Source organism: Pseudorasbora parva, chromosome 3, assembly GCF_024679245.1.
Source record: "Pseudorasbora parva isolate DD20220531a chromosome 3, ASM2467924v1, whole genome shotgun sequence".
Classification (NCBI taxonomy): domain Eukaryota; kingdom Metazoa; phylum Chordata; class Actinopteri; order Cypriniformes; family Gobionidae; genus Pseudorasbora; species Pseudorasbora parva.
In genome coordinates, this window is record NC_090174.1 from 62,851,271 (window position 1) to 62,870,630 (window position 19,360).

The 19,360-nt window shown below is 36.1% G+C and overlaps 1 protein-coding gene across 2 annotated transcripts in view; it reads left to right on the forward strand.

Moving 5' to 3' along the window:
• fubp3 (far upstream element (FUSE) binding protein 3) overlaps positions 1-19,360 on the forward strand; it is a 74,497-nt gene that overhangs the window by 43,621 nt on the left and 11,516 nt on the right. For both annotated transcript variants that reach the window (XM_067439767.1, XM_067439768.1), the window contains exons 5-12: positions 1,148-1,219; positions 2,858-2,915; positions 2,999-3,161; positions 6,458-6,556; positions 8,097-8,198; positions 8,286-8,388; positions 11,057-11,157; positions 14,470-14,611. In XM_067439767.1, the coding sequence (XP_067295868.1) occupies positions 1,148-1,219; positions 2,858-2,915; positions 2,999-3,161; positions 6,458-6,556; positions 8,097-8,198; positions 8,286-8,388; positions 11,057-11,157; positions 14,470-14,611 (840 nt within the window). The remainder of the gene's footprint in view (positions 1-1,147; positions 1,220-2,857; positions 2,916-2,998; positions 3,162-6,457; positions 6,557-8,096; positions 8,199-8,285; positions 8,389-11,056; positions 11,158-14,469; positions 14,612-19,360) is intronic.

Below are 19,360 nucleotides of genomic sequence, written 5' to 3' on the forward strand. Positions count from 1 at the left end.
TATTAAAAGTGCTCATATGAGCTGATATACTACAGCAATGCTGGTCAAATGATGATTATGATTATTAAAAGCGCTCATATGAGCTGATATACTGCAGCGATGCTGGTCAAATGATGATTATGATTATTAAAAGTGCTCATATGAGCTGATATACTACAGCAATGCTGGTCAAATGATGATTATGATTATTAAAAGCGCTCATATGAGCTGATATACTACAGCAATACTGGTCAAATGATGATTATGATTATTAAAAGTGCTCATATGAGCTGATATACTACAGCAATGCTGGTCAAATGATGATTATGATTATTAAAAGAGCTCATATGAGCTGATATACTGCAGCGATGCTGGTCAAATGATGATTATGATTATTAAAAGTGCTCATATGAGCTGATATACTACAGCAATGCTGGTCAAATGATGATTATGATTATTAAAAGCGCTCATATGAGCTGATATACTACAGCAATACTGGTCAAATGATGATTATGATTATTAAAAGAGCTCATATGAGCTGATATACTACAGCAATGCTGGTCAAATGATGATTATGATTATTAAAAGCGCTCATATGAGCTGATATACTGCAGCGATGCTGGTCAAATGATGATTATGATTATTAAAAGAGCTCATATGAGCTGATATACTACAGCAATACTGGTCAAATGATGATTATGATTATTAAAAGTGCTCATATGAGCTGATATACTACAGCAATGCTGGTCAAATGATGATTATGATTATTAAAAGCGCTCATATGAGCTGATATACTACAGCAATGCTGGTCAAATGATGATTATGATTATTAAAAGAGCTCATATGAGCTGATATACTACAGCACTGCTGGTCAAATGATGATTATGATTATTAAAAGAGCTCATATGAGCTGATATACTACAGCAATGCTGGTCAAATGATGATTATGATTATTAAAAGAGCTCATATGAGCTGATATACTACAGCAATGCTGGTCAAATGATGATTATGATTATTAAAAGAGCTCATATGAGCTGATATACTACAGCAATGCTGGTCAAATGATGATTATGATTATTAAAAGAGCTCATATGTGTTCTGTGGATGCTCTGTACATTAGTGTGTGTGTGTGTGCTGTGGATTGATCTCTGTGTTTGTTGTGTGTCAGTAATCGGACGGGGTGGCGAACAGATCACCAGAATCCAGCTGGAGTCCAACTGTAAGATCCAGATCGCTGCCGGTAGGTTCAGTTTGATGTCTTCCGTGACGTTTACGACATGCCAGATCTGACAGATCGTAATAAAGATTGTGTTTGATAAGTGACAGAAGAGATTTTAATAACTCTTGATATGTTTACACTCATGTGTAGCGCTGATAATAAAAGCATTCGGCGATGAGGTCTCATCTGTTAGCTTTGGCGACTGTATTAACATGCTCAAACTAACAGTGAGCAAAATCTGTTTTACAGTGTTTAGTAATATTTGTCAGTGTAGGTTTATATTCATAAATGCTGAAATTAAGACTAATAAATGTAAATCAGAAGTATTGTTCATTGTTAGTCCATGATAAATGTATTTAAGTAATATTAACAAGTTAAACCTTATTGTAAAGTGTTACCAAATATTTATTTGATAATATTTATTCATTATAATAACACGTTATAGAAATTGACACGTTAGTATTAATTCAAGCCTTTGCATTTATGCTAAATTGTTGCACAATTCTCCTTATCCTCTACTACACTCAAAAATCAGAGCATTTTAGTCATTTGTGTTTTTAAATAGTTTTATTAATATTCTTAATTGGCTTTTATTTGATTTTCATGTTAATTTGTTACATTTTTTTGTAATTTTATGTGCTTTTGTCTTTAAAAAAAAAAATAATAATTCTCACTATTTAGGTTTATTTTTTATTTATTTCAGTTTTAGATTTCCAATTAATCATTTTTTTAACTCCAGTTTATCAGCAAGGAAACATTTCTAAAAAAATTTTGACACACATTTATTTATTTAGTTATTTATTTATTTTCATTTTATTTATTTTTAAATATTGTTTAAATATTTATTTTGGTTTTCATGTTAATTTTATTTTGTGCTTTTTGTAATTATTTTATATTTTTTAATCTTGCTATTTAATTTAAATGTATTTTATACCAATTTTATTTATTTCCAGTTAATAATTTTACATGAATTTATTTCAGTTTATTGACAATTTTATATATATATATATATATATATATATATATATATATATATATATAAAGGATTTCATGTTTTAGTTTATTTTTAATGTTGTGCTTTTATAATTCTTTTTATTATTATTAACTTTTTTATTTATTTGATTATTTGTTTAGTTTTTATTCATTTCTGATTAATCATTTTAGTGCTTCAACTTATTGCCAAGGAAACATCACTCATTTTCATTTAGTTTAACTTTACTAATATTTTATTTTATAATATTTGGTTTTCATGTTAATTTTAGTAAAAAAAAATTGTAATTTTATCATGTGCTTTTATCATTTTTAATTCTGGCTTAATTCATTATAATTTTTCTGTTTTAGATTTATTTCTGGTGAATTATTTTCATTTTATTGCCACAGTGGCATTTCTAATTTTCATTTAGTTTAACGTTTTTCAACTAATATTTATATTTTACTTTATATCAGCTTTATTGCTTTCAGCGAGTGTTTGTGTGGATTAAGTGGGCTGTAGTAACTCTGATCCAGAGACAAAACATTCTCTGAAGCTTTAAAACGTTAGTGCAACTTTAGACGTGAACATTTGAAGGCCACGAGAGACGGACGATCTGAGCCAATGGCTCGCCCGCTGTGTGTGTGTGTGATTAGTCTTCAGCTTCTGTAAGTGTGTTGTCTCCGCAGACAGTGGAGGGATGATGGACAGACCCTGCACCTTGACTGGGACCCCAGAGAGCATCGAGTAAGAGTTCACAGAGATTTGTCAAATATATTTGATTCACCAGAATCCACTGAGCATTCCCTAATGATCTGCTTGTCCCTCAGGCAAGCCAAGCGGTTGTTGGGTCAGATTGTGGACCGGTGTCGGAACGGGCCGGGCTTTCACAGTCAGATGGACGGCAACAGCGCGGTCCAGGAGATCCTGATTCCTGCCAGTAAAGTCGGCCTGGTGATCGGGAAAGGAGGCGACACCATCAAACAACTTCAGGTTGGCTGGTTATTAGATGGAAAGTGTGTTTCCACACACACACGGGCGTCGGGACCATTGTGTGTTAGGCCCCAGCCACACGGAGACATGTTTATACATATAAATTTTGTACCGTATCAGCGTTTCGTCCACACGGATCTGGCGTTTTGGAAGATATTTTATTAAAACCGGGTCCCAAAGTGGTTAAATCTGAAAACGACAATCTTCCGTTTTCGTGTGTACAGCGAATCCGTATATTTTCTGAAACGTTGATCTCCTCACACTACGTCCAGCACGGTGAAAGAGTTAAGGGATACAACTACGGGCACTGGGCATGAGCACATCAATATCGCGTCATTTAATTACCGTATCTGCATTAGTGTAAAGGTATGTTTAGGGTTGGGCTCAAGCCTGCAGTCTCCCTCTGATACTGAAGCTTTCGCGCCACGATCGCCCCCTGGTGGCCGGTCCTAGTATAGCCGCCCCTCTGTGTTTTCTAATGGATGCGAGGCAAACTAAATAATAAAATTACACCTCAAATATTTTTCCCCCAAAGTTAGTTTGTCACTGAAGGCAGTTATCATCGCGATGATTTCATTTCAAGTGTTCGTTTTTTTTAATTTGTTTAGTTTTAGTTAGTTATCTGATGCTATAAAAACGGGGGGTGTGACGTGATGACTGACAGCTGAGATCAACGTCTTCTCTGAGTGAAGTCACTGAGGCACTAACAGACTTTTTTCTGGATTTTTGGGAGCAGATTGGAGATTTAGCTTTAATTTCTACATTTCCATAACTGTTTATTTCACACCAACATAATTAATTGTTCTTCATCTGGAAGAGTGTGGGCGGGCTTTTGATTTCGCGACTGTACTTCCTGCTCTACTTCCTGCTCTCTACTGCGCAACTCCGGTCCCGAAATCTCTACTGCGCAACTCCTGTCCCAAAATCTCTACTGCGCAACTCCGGTCCCGAAATCTCTACTGCGCAACTCCGGTCCCGAAATCTCTACTGCGCAACTCCGGTCCCGAAATCTCTACTGCGCAACTCCGGTCCCGAAATCTCTACTGCGTAACTCCGGCCCCGAAATCTCTACTGCGCAACTCCGGTCCCGAAATCTCTACTGCGCAACTCCGGTCCCGAAATCTCTACTGCGCAACTCCGGTCCCGAAATCTCTACTGCGCAACTCCGGTCCCGAAATCTCTACTGCGCAACTCCGGCCCCGAAATCTCTACTGCGCAACTCCGGTTCCTGAAATCTCTACTGCGCAACTCCGGCCCCGAAATCTCTACTGCGCAACTCCGGTTCCTGAAATCTCTACTGCGCAACTCCGGCCCCGAAATCTCTACTGCGCAACTCCGGCCCCGAAATCTCTACTTCGCAACTCCGGCCCCGAAATCTCTACTGCGCAACTCCGGCCCCGAAATCTCTACTGCGCAACTCCGGCCCCGAAATCTCTACTGCGCAACTCCGGCCCCGAAATCTCTACTGCGCAACTCCGGCCCCGAAATCTCTACTGCGCAACTCCGGTCCCGAAATCTCTACTGCGCAACTCCGGCCCCGAAATCTCTACTGCGCAACTCCGGCCCCGAAATCTCTACTGCGCAACTCCGGCCCCGAAATCTCTACTGCGCAACTCCGGCCCCGAAATCTCTACTGCGCAACTCCGGCCCCGAAATCTCTACTGCGCAACTCCGGCCCCGAAATCTCTACTGCGCAACTCCGGCCCCGAAATCTCTACTTCGCAACTCCGGCCCCGAAATCTCTACTGCGCAACTCCGGCCCCGAAATCTCTACTGCGCAACTCCGGCCCCGAAATCTCTACTGCGCAACTCCGGCCCCGAAATCTCTACTGCGCAACTCCGGCCCCGAAATCTCTACTTCGCAACTCCGGCCCCGAAATCTCTACTGCGCAACTCCGGCCCCGAAATCTCTACTGCGCAACTCCGGTGCCAAGATGTCAACGCTGTGCAGGCCGCCTGAACGCTTCAACTATGGCAAGCGGAAACGGACGATGTTGAGTCGTCCATATTTTTTTACGGTCTATGGTTGGGGTAGGTGTAGGCCTTAATTAAACACATCTGTTAAGTAGCAAATGTATTTATTGTTATTTTATTGTGAGATTTTTGTCTTACCTCCGACCACTGCTATACCCCTTCTAGCCACAACTCTTCTTCTCTGTTTGTAGTGTATTTCTGTGGCAGAATTACAGCGCCACCCACTGGCCTGGCATGCAAACTACATCGTTTTTAGTCGGTTTCGGTGATCTTGTGCGGACAACAGATATTTCTTGAAACGAGGGGTAAAAAAGATCGGATTGAGAAAGCTCTGGCTTCGTGTGGACGGGGCCTTAGAGGCTGACATTTTTCCAGGAGTCCTGCGGGATGGGAAATAAAATCACTATTAATCACATGATTGGGATGGGAGTTAGTTTTACCGGGAGTGGGCGGGACTGGGAATTGTAATAACACTAGGATACCATCTATACAAATATACTGTTTAGATAAAATAACTGTTTTAATATTGAACTCAATTCTAGTAGCCCTGTCTCGATGCTCTAATGACGAGCTCCACACCCGTAACAGTTGGTGGCCAATGGGCAATAATTTAAGAGAGAAAGGAGGATTCCCCATGCACTTTGTAGCCGCGAAAATCATAATCAAAATTGAGTCCTACCAGAGAAAGCCACGCTGCAATGACTACTGTAGGAAAATGAGTCCTCAGTTGTGCTCACCGACATATTAGGGCAGTCTGAAGTAACCAAAAAGAAGGCGTGAAAATTTGTGTGTGTTTGTGTTTGCATAGATGATTTGCATGATTTACATTTGCATAGATAATGCATCATTATTACATTGAACTGAGACGAACAAAAGACAACAAAAACGACATTTCGGGTTTTTATTCAGCTGGGCATGGGTATGCTGTGATCTGTATTGATTTTTTTTTTTTTTACTGTAACTGACAGTTTCCGGCCAAAAACGCAACACTGCAGTGTGAGGGAACGGGAGTCAAAATGTTATATTTTGTATTACATTTTCTATATAAACACAGGATATATAACGTCAAAATACATACTTTGAGGGAAATGGAGGATAGAAATTACTTGATTTCATTTCTTTTTTTAAACTCCATTAATTAAATATATATATATAACATCAAAATACATAATTTGGGGGAAATGAAGGATAAAAATAACAATTTTATATATATAATGAATCCGTGCGATATTAATACCATTGCTGAGGCTTTGTACTGGTGTTTAAGCGACAGCCCTTCGTTCATGAGAATTAATTTGTACGTCTATCTTGTTTGTCCACAGGAGAGGACAGGAGTGAAAATGATCATGATTCAGGACGACCCGATGCCCACTGGATCAGACAAACCCTTGAGAATCACTGGAGACCCTTATAAAGTTCAGGTCTGTCTCTTTAATAACATCAAGGCCCTGATATACTTCATGTGCAAGTGAAAAATTAACTGGTGTGGCGTCGTTTCCAACTAAATCAGGCCAAAACGAGGCTTCTAACAACCATTGGTCGGTGGTGGTGATGTAATAGGTGTGGCTCTGAGGCTCCGCCCCCTTTGTGTAAATCTTTGACGGTTTGTTTCGTCTCTGTTCAGTCCGTCACGGTCAGATGTATGGGATTCATTTCCAGCCAAAAGTATTCCGGTCACTGATTATAAAATTATTAAAAACATTTTAAAACACATGTAAAATAAAATAATGTATATTGCACAAAATGTAAAAATTATCACAATATCTAACAACGTGGTCACGGATCTAAAAAATAAGCGTGAATCAAATTTGTTAATGCTTTTTTAATATTTTTTATAAGCATTTAAAAATATATGGCACACAACTGAAATTAATGCAAAATTGTTTTCCATATATATATATATATATATATATATATATATATATATATATATATATATATATATATATATATATATATATATATATATATATATATATATATAAATAATGAAGAAAATTGTACTCTGACATTTTCTTGTTTGCATTTTTTGGACACTTTCAATGTCATGCTCGTTTCAATATATTTTCACATCTAAATTTAAAAAATGTTTTTCATAAAAAAACATTTTGTTTTTTGTAGGGATGCCCGATATATCGGTTATGATATCGGTGTCGGCCAATATATGTTAACTTTTTATGTTATCGGCCCGGTAAAACTATTTGTCCGATATATATTAGCTAATAAATAATGTATTATTTATAGTTCATAATAATGGGTTTCAGTTGCTTGAAATATGATTGGAATCACTTCTGTCATATCGGCTACATAAAATTATAAAGAGAACATTATTATTGTGTGTTTGGGACATGGATTCTCCGGTCTCTCAAAAATGTCTCTCAAAAATGTAGTAATTTGTATTTAGATTTATCAGCCAATAAATCTGTTATCGTCTTTCAAATATAAAGAATTATCGGTTATCGGTAGCAGCCAAAATTTTTATATTGGTGTATCCCTAGTCAGAGGTTTTTGCTAAACCTTAATTATACAAAATATTGGATGTAAAATTATCGGCTAATATAACGGTTATCGGCTTTCAAAAATAATTATTGTATCTGCCAAAATGTTTATATCGGTGCATCCCTAGTTAGAAGCTTGAGCAAAACCTTAATTATATAAAAAATTGTATTTAAATTTATCGGCCGTTTTTTAAATTTTTTAAATGTTTTTATTTTTTATTTATTATTATTTTTTATATCGGCTTTGGCTTTCAAATTAAAATAATCGGTTACCGGTATCGGCCAAAATGTTCATATCGGTGCATCCAATATTGTCAGGATGTTCGCTGCAAACACATTTCGAACTTCATTAACCCTTAACGAAGAATGAAAAAGATTTTCAGTGCGAGTATATCGGGGCCGTTACAGTCACAGATCTGCCGTAGTGTTGAATGACGTGTGTGTGTGTGTGTGTCCGGTACAGCAAGCTCGGGAGCTGGTCGTTGAGATCATCAGGGAAAAGGATCAGGGAGATTTCAGGAGCGGCCGCAGTGACTTCGGCTCCAGACTGGGCAGCAGCATCGACGTAAGCATCTTCTGGTCCTGAGCTTCAAGCCATTTTGAGCTCGAGAATGAGCCAGAAATCATTCATAAGTTGTTCTTGCACACACAGGTTGCAGTGCCCAGATTTGCTGTTGGTATCGTCATCGGCAGAAACGGGGAGATGATCAAGAAGATTCAGAACGATGCGGGCGTCAGGATCCAGTTTAAGCCTGGTCAGTGTTTTTTTCCCCATGTTCATCTGTCTTTAGTGTGTAATGTTGCTGTTTGAGCATGAAAAACCTGTTACATTTAACTGATACATTTAAATATTGGGCGGTTTTGTTCTATTAATACATTTAAATATCAGGGGGGGGGGTGTTCTATTAATAAATTTAAATATCGGGTTGGTTTTGTTCTATTAATAAATTTAAATATCGGTTGGTTTTGTTCTATTAATAAATTTAAATATCGGTTGGTTTTGTCATATTAATACATTTAAATATTGGGCGGTTTTGTTCTATTAATAAATTTAAATATCGGTTGGTTTTGTTCTATTAATAAATTTAAATATCGGTTGGTTTTGTTCTATTAATACATTTAAATGTCGGTCAGTTTTGTTCTATTAATACATTTAAATATCGGTTGGTTTTGTTCTATTAATAAATTTAAATATCGGTTGGTTTTGTCATATTAATACATTTAAATATTGGGCGGTTTTGTTCTATTAATACATTTAAATATCGGTTGGTTTTGTTCTATTAATACATTTAAATATCGGTTGGTTTTGTCATATTAATACATTTAAATGTCGGTCGGTTTTGTTCTATTAATACATTTAAATGTCGGTCAGTTTTGTTCTATTAATACATTTAAATATCGGTTGGTTTTGTTCTATTAATAAATTTAAATATCGGTTGGTTTTGTCATATTAATACATTTAAATATTGGGCGGTTTTGTTCTATTAATACATTTAAATATCGGTTGGTTTTGTTCTATTAATACATTTAAATATCGTTGGTTTTGTCATATTAATACATTTAAATATCGGTTGGTTTTGTTCTATTAATACATTTAAATGTCGGTCAGTTTTGTTCTATTAATACATTTAAATATCGGTTGGTTTTGTTCTATTAATAAATTTAAATATCGGTTGGTTTTGTCATATTAATACATTTAAATATTGGGCGGTTTTGTTCTATTAATACATTTAAATATCGGTTGGTTTTGTTCTATTAATACATTTAAATATCGGTTGGTTTTGTCATATTAATACATTTAAATGTCGGTCGGTTTTGTTCTATTAATACATTTAAGTATCCGCCGGTTTTGTTCTATTGAAATTAGAGCTGTCAACCGATTAAAATATTTTATCACAATTACTCGCATGATTGTCAAGAGTTAACTCGCGATTAATAGAATGGCCTTTTAAAAATAATATTAGACGACGGTTTTATTCAGAAAACACATTCATTGATATTTTTTAAAAGGTTTCTCCTGGAGTAATTTGATTTTTTTGTCAAATATTCAATTGAAAGATTCTTTGTAATTGTTATCATGACTATTGTTGTTACAGGCCAACAGTACAGGCCAAAAGTTTGGACACGTCACTATTTGTAATGTTTTTGAAAGAAGTTTCTTCTGCTCATCAAGCCGGCATTTATTTGATCAAAAATACAGAAACAAATGTAATATTGTGATATATTATTACAATTTAAAATAATTGGTTTTGAATGTATTCTCCTTTAAATGCTGATTTATTTCTGTGCTCAGAGCTGAATGTTCAGGATGGTTCCTCCAGTCTTCAGTGATCATGATCCTTCAGAAATCATTCTCAGATGAGGATTCATTAGGAGTGTTGGAGACAGTTCTGCTCACTAATATAATACTTTGATAAATAAAAAGTAAAAATAAAAATAAAAAACATTAAAAAAAGAAGCAAATGTTTTAAAAATAGAAATCTTTTGTAACAACAATATACTCTACTGGTCAGTCATTTGGGGTCAGTCATTTTTTTTCTTTCTTTTTTTGAAATAAATCAATAATTTTATTCAGCAGTGATGTGTTAAATTGATAAAAAGTGATAGTAAAGGAGATTTATATTATTTGAAAATATGTTTTTATTTTGAATAAATGCAGTTCTTTTGAGCCTTTTATTCCTCACATATATTAGTGAGCAGAACTGTGTCCAACACTCCTAATGAATCCTCATCTGAGAATGATTTCTGAAGGATCATGATCACTGAAGACTGGAGGAACCATCCTGAACATTCAGCTCTGATCACACAAATAAATCAGCATTTAAAGGAGAATACACTGGAAACCAGTTATTTTAAATTGTAATAATATATCACAATATTACATTTGTTTCTGTATTTTTGATCAAATAAATGCAGGCTTGATGAGCAGAAGAAACTTCTTTCAAAAACATTACAAATAGTAACGTGTCCAAACTTTGGCCTGTACTGTGTATGCCTGATTTTGTATAGTAATTGTTTTTTAGATAAAATTGTTAAATTATTGTAAACAATGTAATGAAGTGATACTACTGATTGCAATGAATGTAGCCATTGCTGCTATGACATTAAATCATAAATAAATAAACGGCTTCAGTTTTAGTCAACGCTAATAACCTGACGCTGGTTTGTAGTTTCTGTACCTGTGTGTGTTTTGAGAATGACCTCAGGTTAGGGCATGTTGGGACACCCGTGGAGGCCCAGCAGGGATCATTAAAACATTAAGGGGATTAATATACTGTTCTCTCACATGTTTACACTCTTTACACGCCCATGAATATTCATACGCAGCTGAGCAATTCAAGTGAGAGTGCCTGTCGAGTTCATTCAGTAACTGAATTTGAATTGAGGTTGCAAACAATGCAGAATTATTTTAATATGTTTCAGATGATGGGATCAGTCCCGACCGGATCGCTCAGGTCATGGGTCAGCCTGACCGATGTCAACATGCCGTTCATCTCATCAATGATCTGGTCCAAACAGCACAGGTATCAATCAATCAGCTTATATCATGCTTTTAAAATGCTTCAGTGTTAAACAGGACAATATTGCAACAAAATTTGATTCACCTGTACCGTCGTACTGGAGAAAACAGTGATGTTATCAGCTTATTTTAATTTATCATATAGCGACAATGTTGGCAGATCAATATGATAGTTTATGGAATTAAATAAGACCTAATTATTTACTTGTATTTGTATATTTAGTTGGATCATAATTTTAGTGTCCCCAAAGGTACATCTAGATCATCAGTAATTATTGTCCGTTTGTTGTAGTTCATTATGATTCTAGTCAAGTCAGCTTTATTTCTAAAGCGCTTTACACTATCCAGACTGTTTTCAAAACAGAAATAAACAGGAAATGACAGAATCAATGCAAACTTCATCAAATATATGAGCTCATTATTCAGTTCAAGATTCAAGTGTAAGTATCTTTCGATTAGACTCTGGTTAACCCTTGTTTGTCCTTATGGACATTTTGGGCTTTTTTAGGGGGGTTTTTGTGATAACATTGCCTGTGCTAATGCTAACTGCATAAAATGTGCCACATGTGTATTTTTATTGGAATTTTAATATTTAACCACCATTTCCTTTTAAAAAAAACAAACTATTTTGCACTTGTTACACAAAATACTTCCCCTCAGCCCATGGGCGTAGATTACGCGGGGGACGTGTCCCCCTCACTTTTAATAAAATGTATTTTCGTCCCCCGCACTTTTACTGGGTCTCAGCGATCCTAGTCGACCCGCTCCGAGCAGGATTCGAACCGGTGTTACCCTGTGCGGCGGTGGGCAAGTTAACAGGGACGCTAACGACAGCCTTCTCTAAACTCGGTTGATAGCGCGCTTCTTGAGGTCAGGGGCAAGTGTATTTACATAGAAACCAATGTGAATACATCAAGATTTAAATTCAGAGACAAAAAAATATCTATGCATGACCTGTAATTTTTTCCGAATCTTAATATGAGGAGGGCGCTCTCAGAGAAAGTCCAAAAGTGGATTCGTAATACCCTGTCACGCTGGAGCTGCAGCTGAAGGAAAACAATCGTTATGATGATGAAACGTGACGACGACAATCAGACGATTGCGACAATATATGCTTTATGTGTGTTTTTTAAGTCATCTCAATGTAGGCTATTTATTGACAATAAAGTATCATATGAATAATGCAGCTTTTTTTAATGTTTAGTAGGCCCTATTCTGCTCACCACGGCTGCATTTATGTAATCGAAAATAGTTAAAACAGTAATATTTTGAACATTATTACAAATTAAAACCACTTTTTTTCCCTATGTGAATATATAGTAATTTATTCCTGTGATCAAAGCTGAATTTATCATCATTACTCCAGTCTTCAGTGTCACATGATCCGTCACTAATCATTCTCAGATGAGGATTTCATAATCAAGAAACATTTATGATTATTATCTGTGTTGAAAACAGTTCCCAAAATGTTGTGGAAACCATGATAGCCTACATGTTATTTTTCAGGATTCTTTAATGAATAGAAAGTTCAATGGACAGCATTTATTTGCATTTATTAAATAAATTATCTAATTTGTAATATTAAAAATATCACTTGTGATCAATTTAATGCATGTCTGATCAATAAAAGTATTAATTTCTCTCTTTTTTAATTTTACCACAAATGTTTAGAAAATTAAGCATCACCATGGGCAGCACAACTGATAATAATCCTAAATGTGTGTTGATCATCAGATCCTCATATGGGAATGATTAAGGATCACTGAAGACTGGAGTAATGATGATAAATTCAGCTTTGATCACAGGAATAAATTACATTTTACTATATATTCACATAGAGAACAGATGAGTTACATCAGAATATATATATATTTTTTTACATTGCATAAAATCTATGGAGTCTTAATGCAGAAGTGTTTGTAGTATATAAAGCAATCATAAAATTGGCACCAAAAAAAAAGGAGAATAGGAGAATAATATTATAGATATTAATTATTGTTTATTGTTCAGCAGTGTATTTGATATCTTGCCCAATTAAAAGCAAGAGATGCGATAAATTATATTGGTCCAAAAAAAAAAAAAAAAAAAAATGGTATTACGACATTTCTGTCCCCCTCACTTCTGAAAAGATGGCTACGCCCCTGCCTCAGCCCCTTTTGGACAAAAATGTCCCCATTAAAGGTGCCATGTTTAAAAATTGAGGTAAAAATATCTAAAAAATGACCTACACTCATCAAAAGAATGAGAAGAAATAAGGGCGATGATGTCATTAAAAAAATGACAAGTTATAGTACTGCAGAGATATCAACCTTAATTAGCAGTAGCATTACTAGCCCCGGCCCGACAGGTGTCGTAATACCAGTCTCGGCCATGGGAGGCGGTATGCGGGCAACATAACCACCAGCCAACCTGGCGTACTTGAACCTGATGTCCATCGTGTACTCATTTCAGTTCAGGGAAGAGAGTGGAAGGATGGCCGAAGCCCTTGGCCCCTTAAATGTATCTGATATGATAAAAATAGCTGTTTTTACCTGACTAGAAAAAGTGCGGGCGAAGTGCGCCCGGCGACTGTGTCCCGTCCCATCATAATAAAAGTCCCGGTACTCGCGAGCCGTTTAGAACAGGCGCCCTCCAGTGGACGAAAAGTTGTATAGTGCACCTTTAAAACTGCTATTTTTAATCCCGTTGACATTTAACTATTAAATGATGCAATCTTTGTAAAATAGGCTTTTATTCTGTTGGCAAGGCTTCAAATGTTTTATTTTTTACATTTTTTACCAGATGGTGCCATTTTTTCAGGTTTGGTGTATAAAGCAAAACTCACTTCATTTCTGTTTTTAGTTTATACTGTTGTTGGTATAGATGTTGGTGTGGTGTGTATGTATGTAATAAAAAAATTGTGTGCAAAAACTCATGCACATCACAAATCCAAAAACTGTGCACCAGTGGAGTTTCGCTGGCATCTAATGGGGAAAAGTTGGCACTGTGCCCAACAAAATCTTACTGAGAGCTCATTTTTTGAAATATCAACCTCAAATTTGAAACACACCTTTTTTTTTATGGCTTTGATTTTCTAGTTTGAGCTCAATGTTTAAAAAATAAATTAAATATTATTCATAAATCATATATATATTTTTTTTCGGACATGGACATTTTTGTCCTCTATGGACCCATGTGTAATTGTTTTTTAAATTGATGCACAAGGGTTAAGTTAGTCAGTGTCAGGTTATTTTTAGCTGTTAGTTCATGTCCACATGGCCCATTCTGAATGTTTTGTGTGGCTTGTATTTGATCTACTCTTCTGTTTGGCGTTCAGGAGCGTGATGGTTTTGGAGGCCCAGTCGGACCCAGAGGTCGCGGCAGAGGACGTGGCGATTGGAACATGGCGACCCCTGGAGGCTTGCAGGAAGTCACCTACACAATACCGGCTGATAAATGCGGCCTTGTGATCGGGAAAGGTTAGAACTGGACCGTGTGTGTGTGGACATGTTTTTCTATTCTGGTGGGGACTTCAACCTGAATGCGCACAGACTCATGGGGACTCGTGTCACTGAAAACAATTACATCTATGCCGAGTGCCCTGAAAGATGTGTGTGTGTGCGCTTTAAGAGATTTAAATATTGGTTGGTTTTGTTCTATTAATACACTTAAATATCGGTCAGTTTTGGTTTGTTAATAGATTTAAATATCGGTCAGTTTTGGTCTATTAATAGATTTAAATATGGGTCGGTTTTGGTCTATTAATACATTTAAATATGGGTCAGTTTTGGTCTATTAATACATTTAAATATGGGTCGGTTTTGGTCTATTAATACATTTAAATATCGGTCAGTTTGGTCTATTAATACATTTAAATATGGGTCGGTTTTGGTCTATTAATGCATTTTAATATCGGTCAGTTTGGGCTATTAATACATTTAAATATCGGTCAGTTTTGGTCTATTAATACATTTAAATATGGGTCAGTTTTGGTCTATTAATACATTTAAATATGGGTCGGTTTTGGTCTATTAATACATTTAAATATCGGTCAGTTTGGTCTATTAATACATTTAAATATGGGTCAGTTTTGGTCTATTAATACATTTTAATATCGGTCAGTTTGGGCTATTAATACATTTAAATATCGGTCAGTTTTGGTCTATTAATACATTTAAATATGGGTCGGTTTTGGTCTATTAATACATTTAAATATGGGTCGGTTTTGGTCTATTAATACATTTAAATATCGGTCAGTTTTGGTCTATTAATACATTTAAATATGGGTCGGTTTTGGTCTATTAATACATTTAAATATCGGTCAGTTTTGGTCTATTAATACATTTAAATATGGGTCAGTTTTGGTCTATTAATACATTTAAATATGGGTCGGTTTTGGTCTATTAATACATTTAAATATCGGTCAGTTTGGTCTATTAATACATTTAAATATGGGTCGGTTTTGGTCTATTAATACATTTAAATATCGGTCAGTTTTGGTCTATTAATAAATTTAAATATGGGTCAGTTTTGGTCTATTAATAAATTTAAATATGGGTCAGTTTTGGTCTATTAATACATTTAAATATCAGTCTGTTTTGTCCTGGATTGTAAAGGACCGTTCACTTCAAGAACGTTACTATAATTAATTTACTTGCAAACTTTGGCAAATTCATATATATCTATATATATATAGATATAGACACACACACACACACACATATACACACACGTATATATACATACCGCTCTGGGAAAATTTAAGAGACCACTTACATTGTTTTCTCAATGTAAAGTGACATTATTTCCAAAGCTGTATATATATACATCTCATCTCATATGCATGTTGGCTTCACCCTGGAAAAAAATAGTTTGAACAACATAAAGCATCTTAAATCATCTGCTGGAGGGAAAAGCGAGGGGTCTCTGGGTTGTTTATGAACACCGTGATGCCTGGTAAATGGAAGCTCAGTGATGTCTGAACATTTGTTCACTTGTGGGAGACGCATCTATGCGGCGTGACCCCAGCTGACCTCAGCTGAAAACGCTCATCCAAACGCTCCTCCTCTCCTTTGCCTCTGCGCCAGGGCCGATTGACTAAGACGGGCCATTTAGCTATTGTCAAACAAATTTAACTTCTGCATTAATGAAGCCTTTATGAGCTCCGCAGTCAGACAGAGGGGCGGATAAAGAGTCCATGGATTCGAGTGTATAGAGGACTGGTTAAAGGCTGCTGGTTAAAACTACTGGTGGTCTTCGACACGCACTGAAAAGAGTCTAACAAAGCTGATCAACAATGAGATTTGTGTCTCACTGCGAGGTCAGAGCTAACAGCCCTGTTGGGTATGAGAAACGCAAATCAGCTAATTAATGCATTAACTGGCAGAACATGATTTATTTATTTTTCATTGCTTAGAAGTTTGTTGACGTTCATGATGAAATTCACCTAAAGGAACGAGACACTTCATCTGGAGGAGATTAGTTTTTGAGCATTTATTTTTCGTAATGAACAAAGCAGAGCAATATTTATAAATCTAAAGGAACAAAATGAACCGATATTTATAATCCAAAATAAAAATCCAATTTGAAATCTGACCAAGATTACAATAGTCTAATATTTCAATGTATTAAATATTAAACCGACCGATATTTACATTTATTAATAAAACAAAGCAGACCTATATTTAAATGAATTAATAGACCAAAATCGACCGATATTTAAATGTATTAATATAACGAAACCAACCGATATTTAAATTTATTAATATAACACAACCAACCGATATTTAAATTTATTAATATAACAAAACCAACCGATATTTAAATGTATTAATAGAACAAAACCAACCGATATTTAAATTAATTAATATAACTAAGCCGACCGATATTCAAATGTATTGAGAGCAAAATGGACAGATATTTAAATGTATTAATAGAACAAAACCAACTAATATTTAAACTAAATAAAACAAAATTCACTGACATTTAAATCTCTTAAAGCTACACTGTGTAACTTTTTTAGTTTATTCTTAGCTAAAAACACTAGTTCTTTCAAAAATATATGTGCTCATTAATGTATTTTTACTTCTTTCAAGTAATAAAGTATTCTCGTAAGTTTATAATATGCCATTGAAAATACATAGGGGTGAGGGGTTCGAATGCCGGTCGCCATGTTGCTCCTCCATCTTGAAAGTACAGTAGCCAAAGAGGGACATACCCGTAAATTCAAGCTTCGCCTTTCGCGTTTTAACACTCGATGGCACCGTGTCGAATGTGAAGAGGGGGATTGCCGTGTTAATCTTGGACTAAATCGGCCACCGTAGGAGTTAAAACGAAATCAGAATTGAGAGGAACAGAAACTAATATTCACTGGATGGTCATAAACCTTTACACCGCTAGATGGGGGACAATATCACACAGTGGAGCTTTAATAGAACAAATTGTATCTTTTTTTTATGTCTATAACATTTAGTTTTAGTTTATATACTTTAGTGTAGATTGATACGTGCTACTTTGTCAAATCAATTAAATAAAATATTTTATTTTATTTAATAAAAATGTTTGTTATAGTTAATTATAATAGCTGCATACTCAAACTCCAAAAGAAGTGAATGTCAGAGCACTAACCATTTAATTCACCATTGAACAGAACGTCACTCACCCTTACTTTAAGACCACCCAGTAGATGTTCAAGCCCATTGTAGTCCAATAAAGAGCTCAAGGGTCCTGACATAGTGAGCACTTATAAGGGTCATTGTATACATAGTGATTTTTCTGGTGTTCTCAGTGCTGTCAAAATCAGCAGAGCTGAAGAAAATACTCAACTTCATTACTTGAGTAAAAGTAAAAGTACTGCGGGTCAAATATTACTCCGTTACAAGTAAAAGTGTAAAAACAGTAAAAGTACAGAAGTATTTGTTTTCAGAAGTACTTAAAGGGGGGGTGAAACACTCAGTTTCAGTCAGTGTCATGTCAATCTTGAGTACCTATAGAGTAGCATTGCATCCTGCATATCTCCGAAAAGTCTTCTTTTTTTTTAATAATTATATAAGAAAGATGCGCTGTTCCGAGTCTTTCCGAAAAAGCCGAGCGGGTGGGGGCATATCGTGTGAGCGGAGCTAAATAATGACGTGTGCGCGCCGCTGCTATTGTGTTGAGTCGAGTGCGTCGTAAAGCTGTGTCATCCCTAACAGCGGGAGAAAACTTTATTCAAAATAAAAATATGGCTTTTAATCAGATACAGCCATACATCTATGATCCGGAATCAGACCCAGAGGCTGCAGTTGAACAGGAGCAGCAGCAAAAACGACTAGAGCAGGACGTCTGTATGTGGTACAAGTTATACACTAACTATATAATATGCTGAGCGGCTTGTGTTATTTACATATTTATACTTGAATTATATCGTCGTATTTTTGTCTTTGAAGGTGTACATGTGGGAAGTGCAGTTGTGCACGTGTGTGTGTGTGTGTGTTTACGCGTGGTTTGACTGGTTTTGCACGGCAGGCTAAGTTAGTGTTTACATAGAAAGACACGGAATAGTAGCGCATTTGAATGAAGAAGCGTGCTTATTTAGTTCAACATATTTCCCCCCTCTTTGTGTATTGTTGTTTGGAGTGCTTTTACAATACACAAACATAAAGTTACACATATAGTGGCCAGCTAAACAAATGTACACGCACTACACATCGCACGCTCCATTGATCAATTAACTATACGTGATCATGTTTGGGCTACTTGATGAGCATAGGCAAAAACACAGACATTTGAAGCAGTCTTACTCACCGCCTGCGGTTCTAACGTTGGGACCTTTATCGTTGGGACTGCTCCATCCTTCAGCATTAGGCGATCGGAAAATCCGGCGTCGAGCTGGGCCTTGTTTATGAAACAGTCGGCACCGAAATGCAGCGAACAGATATAAACATTCGCGCAACTCAGTTGCTGATCCGGAAAAGCAAATTCCATCCACTGTTGCCTTAACGCGGGGTTTTGGGGAATCTGTGCAGGACTGTCTTGGTCTGGCAACCAAAAACGCACTTTTTTTGGTGACATTGTTAATTTCTTGAAGTCACATCACCTGTGCAGCGCAGCCTACGAGCCCCGCTTTGATGGGCGTAGCCTGTTGCTTTCGCTCTCTCTCTCTCGCTCTCTCACGCTCTCTCTCTCTCTCTCTCTCTCTCTCTCTCTCTCTCTCTCTCTCTCTCTCTCTCTCTCTCTCTCTCTCTCTC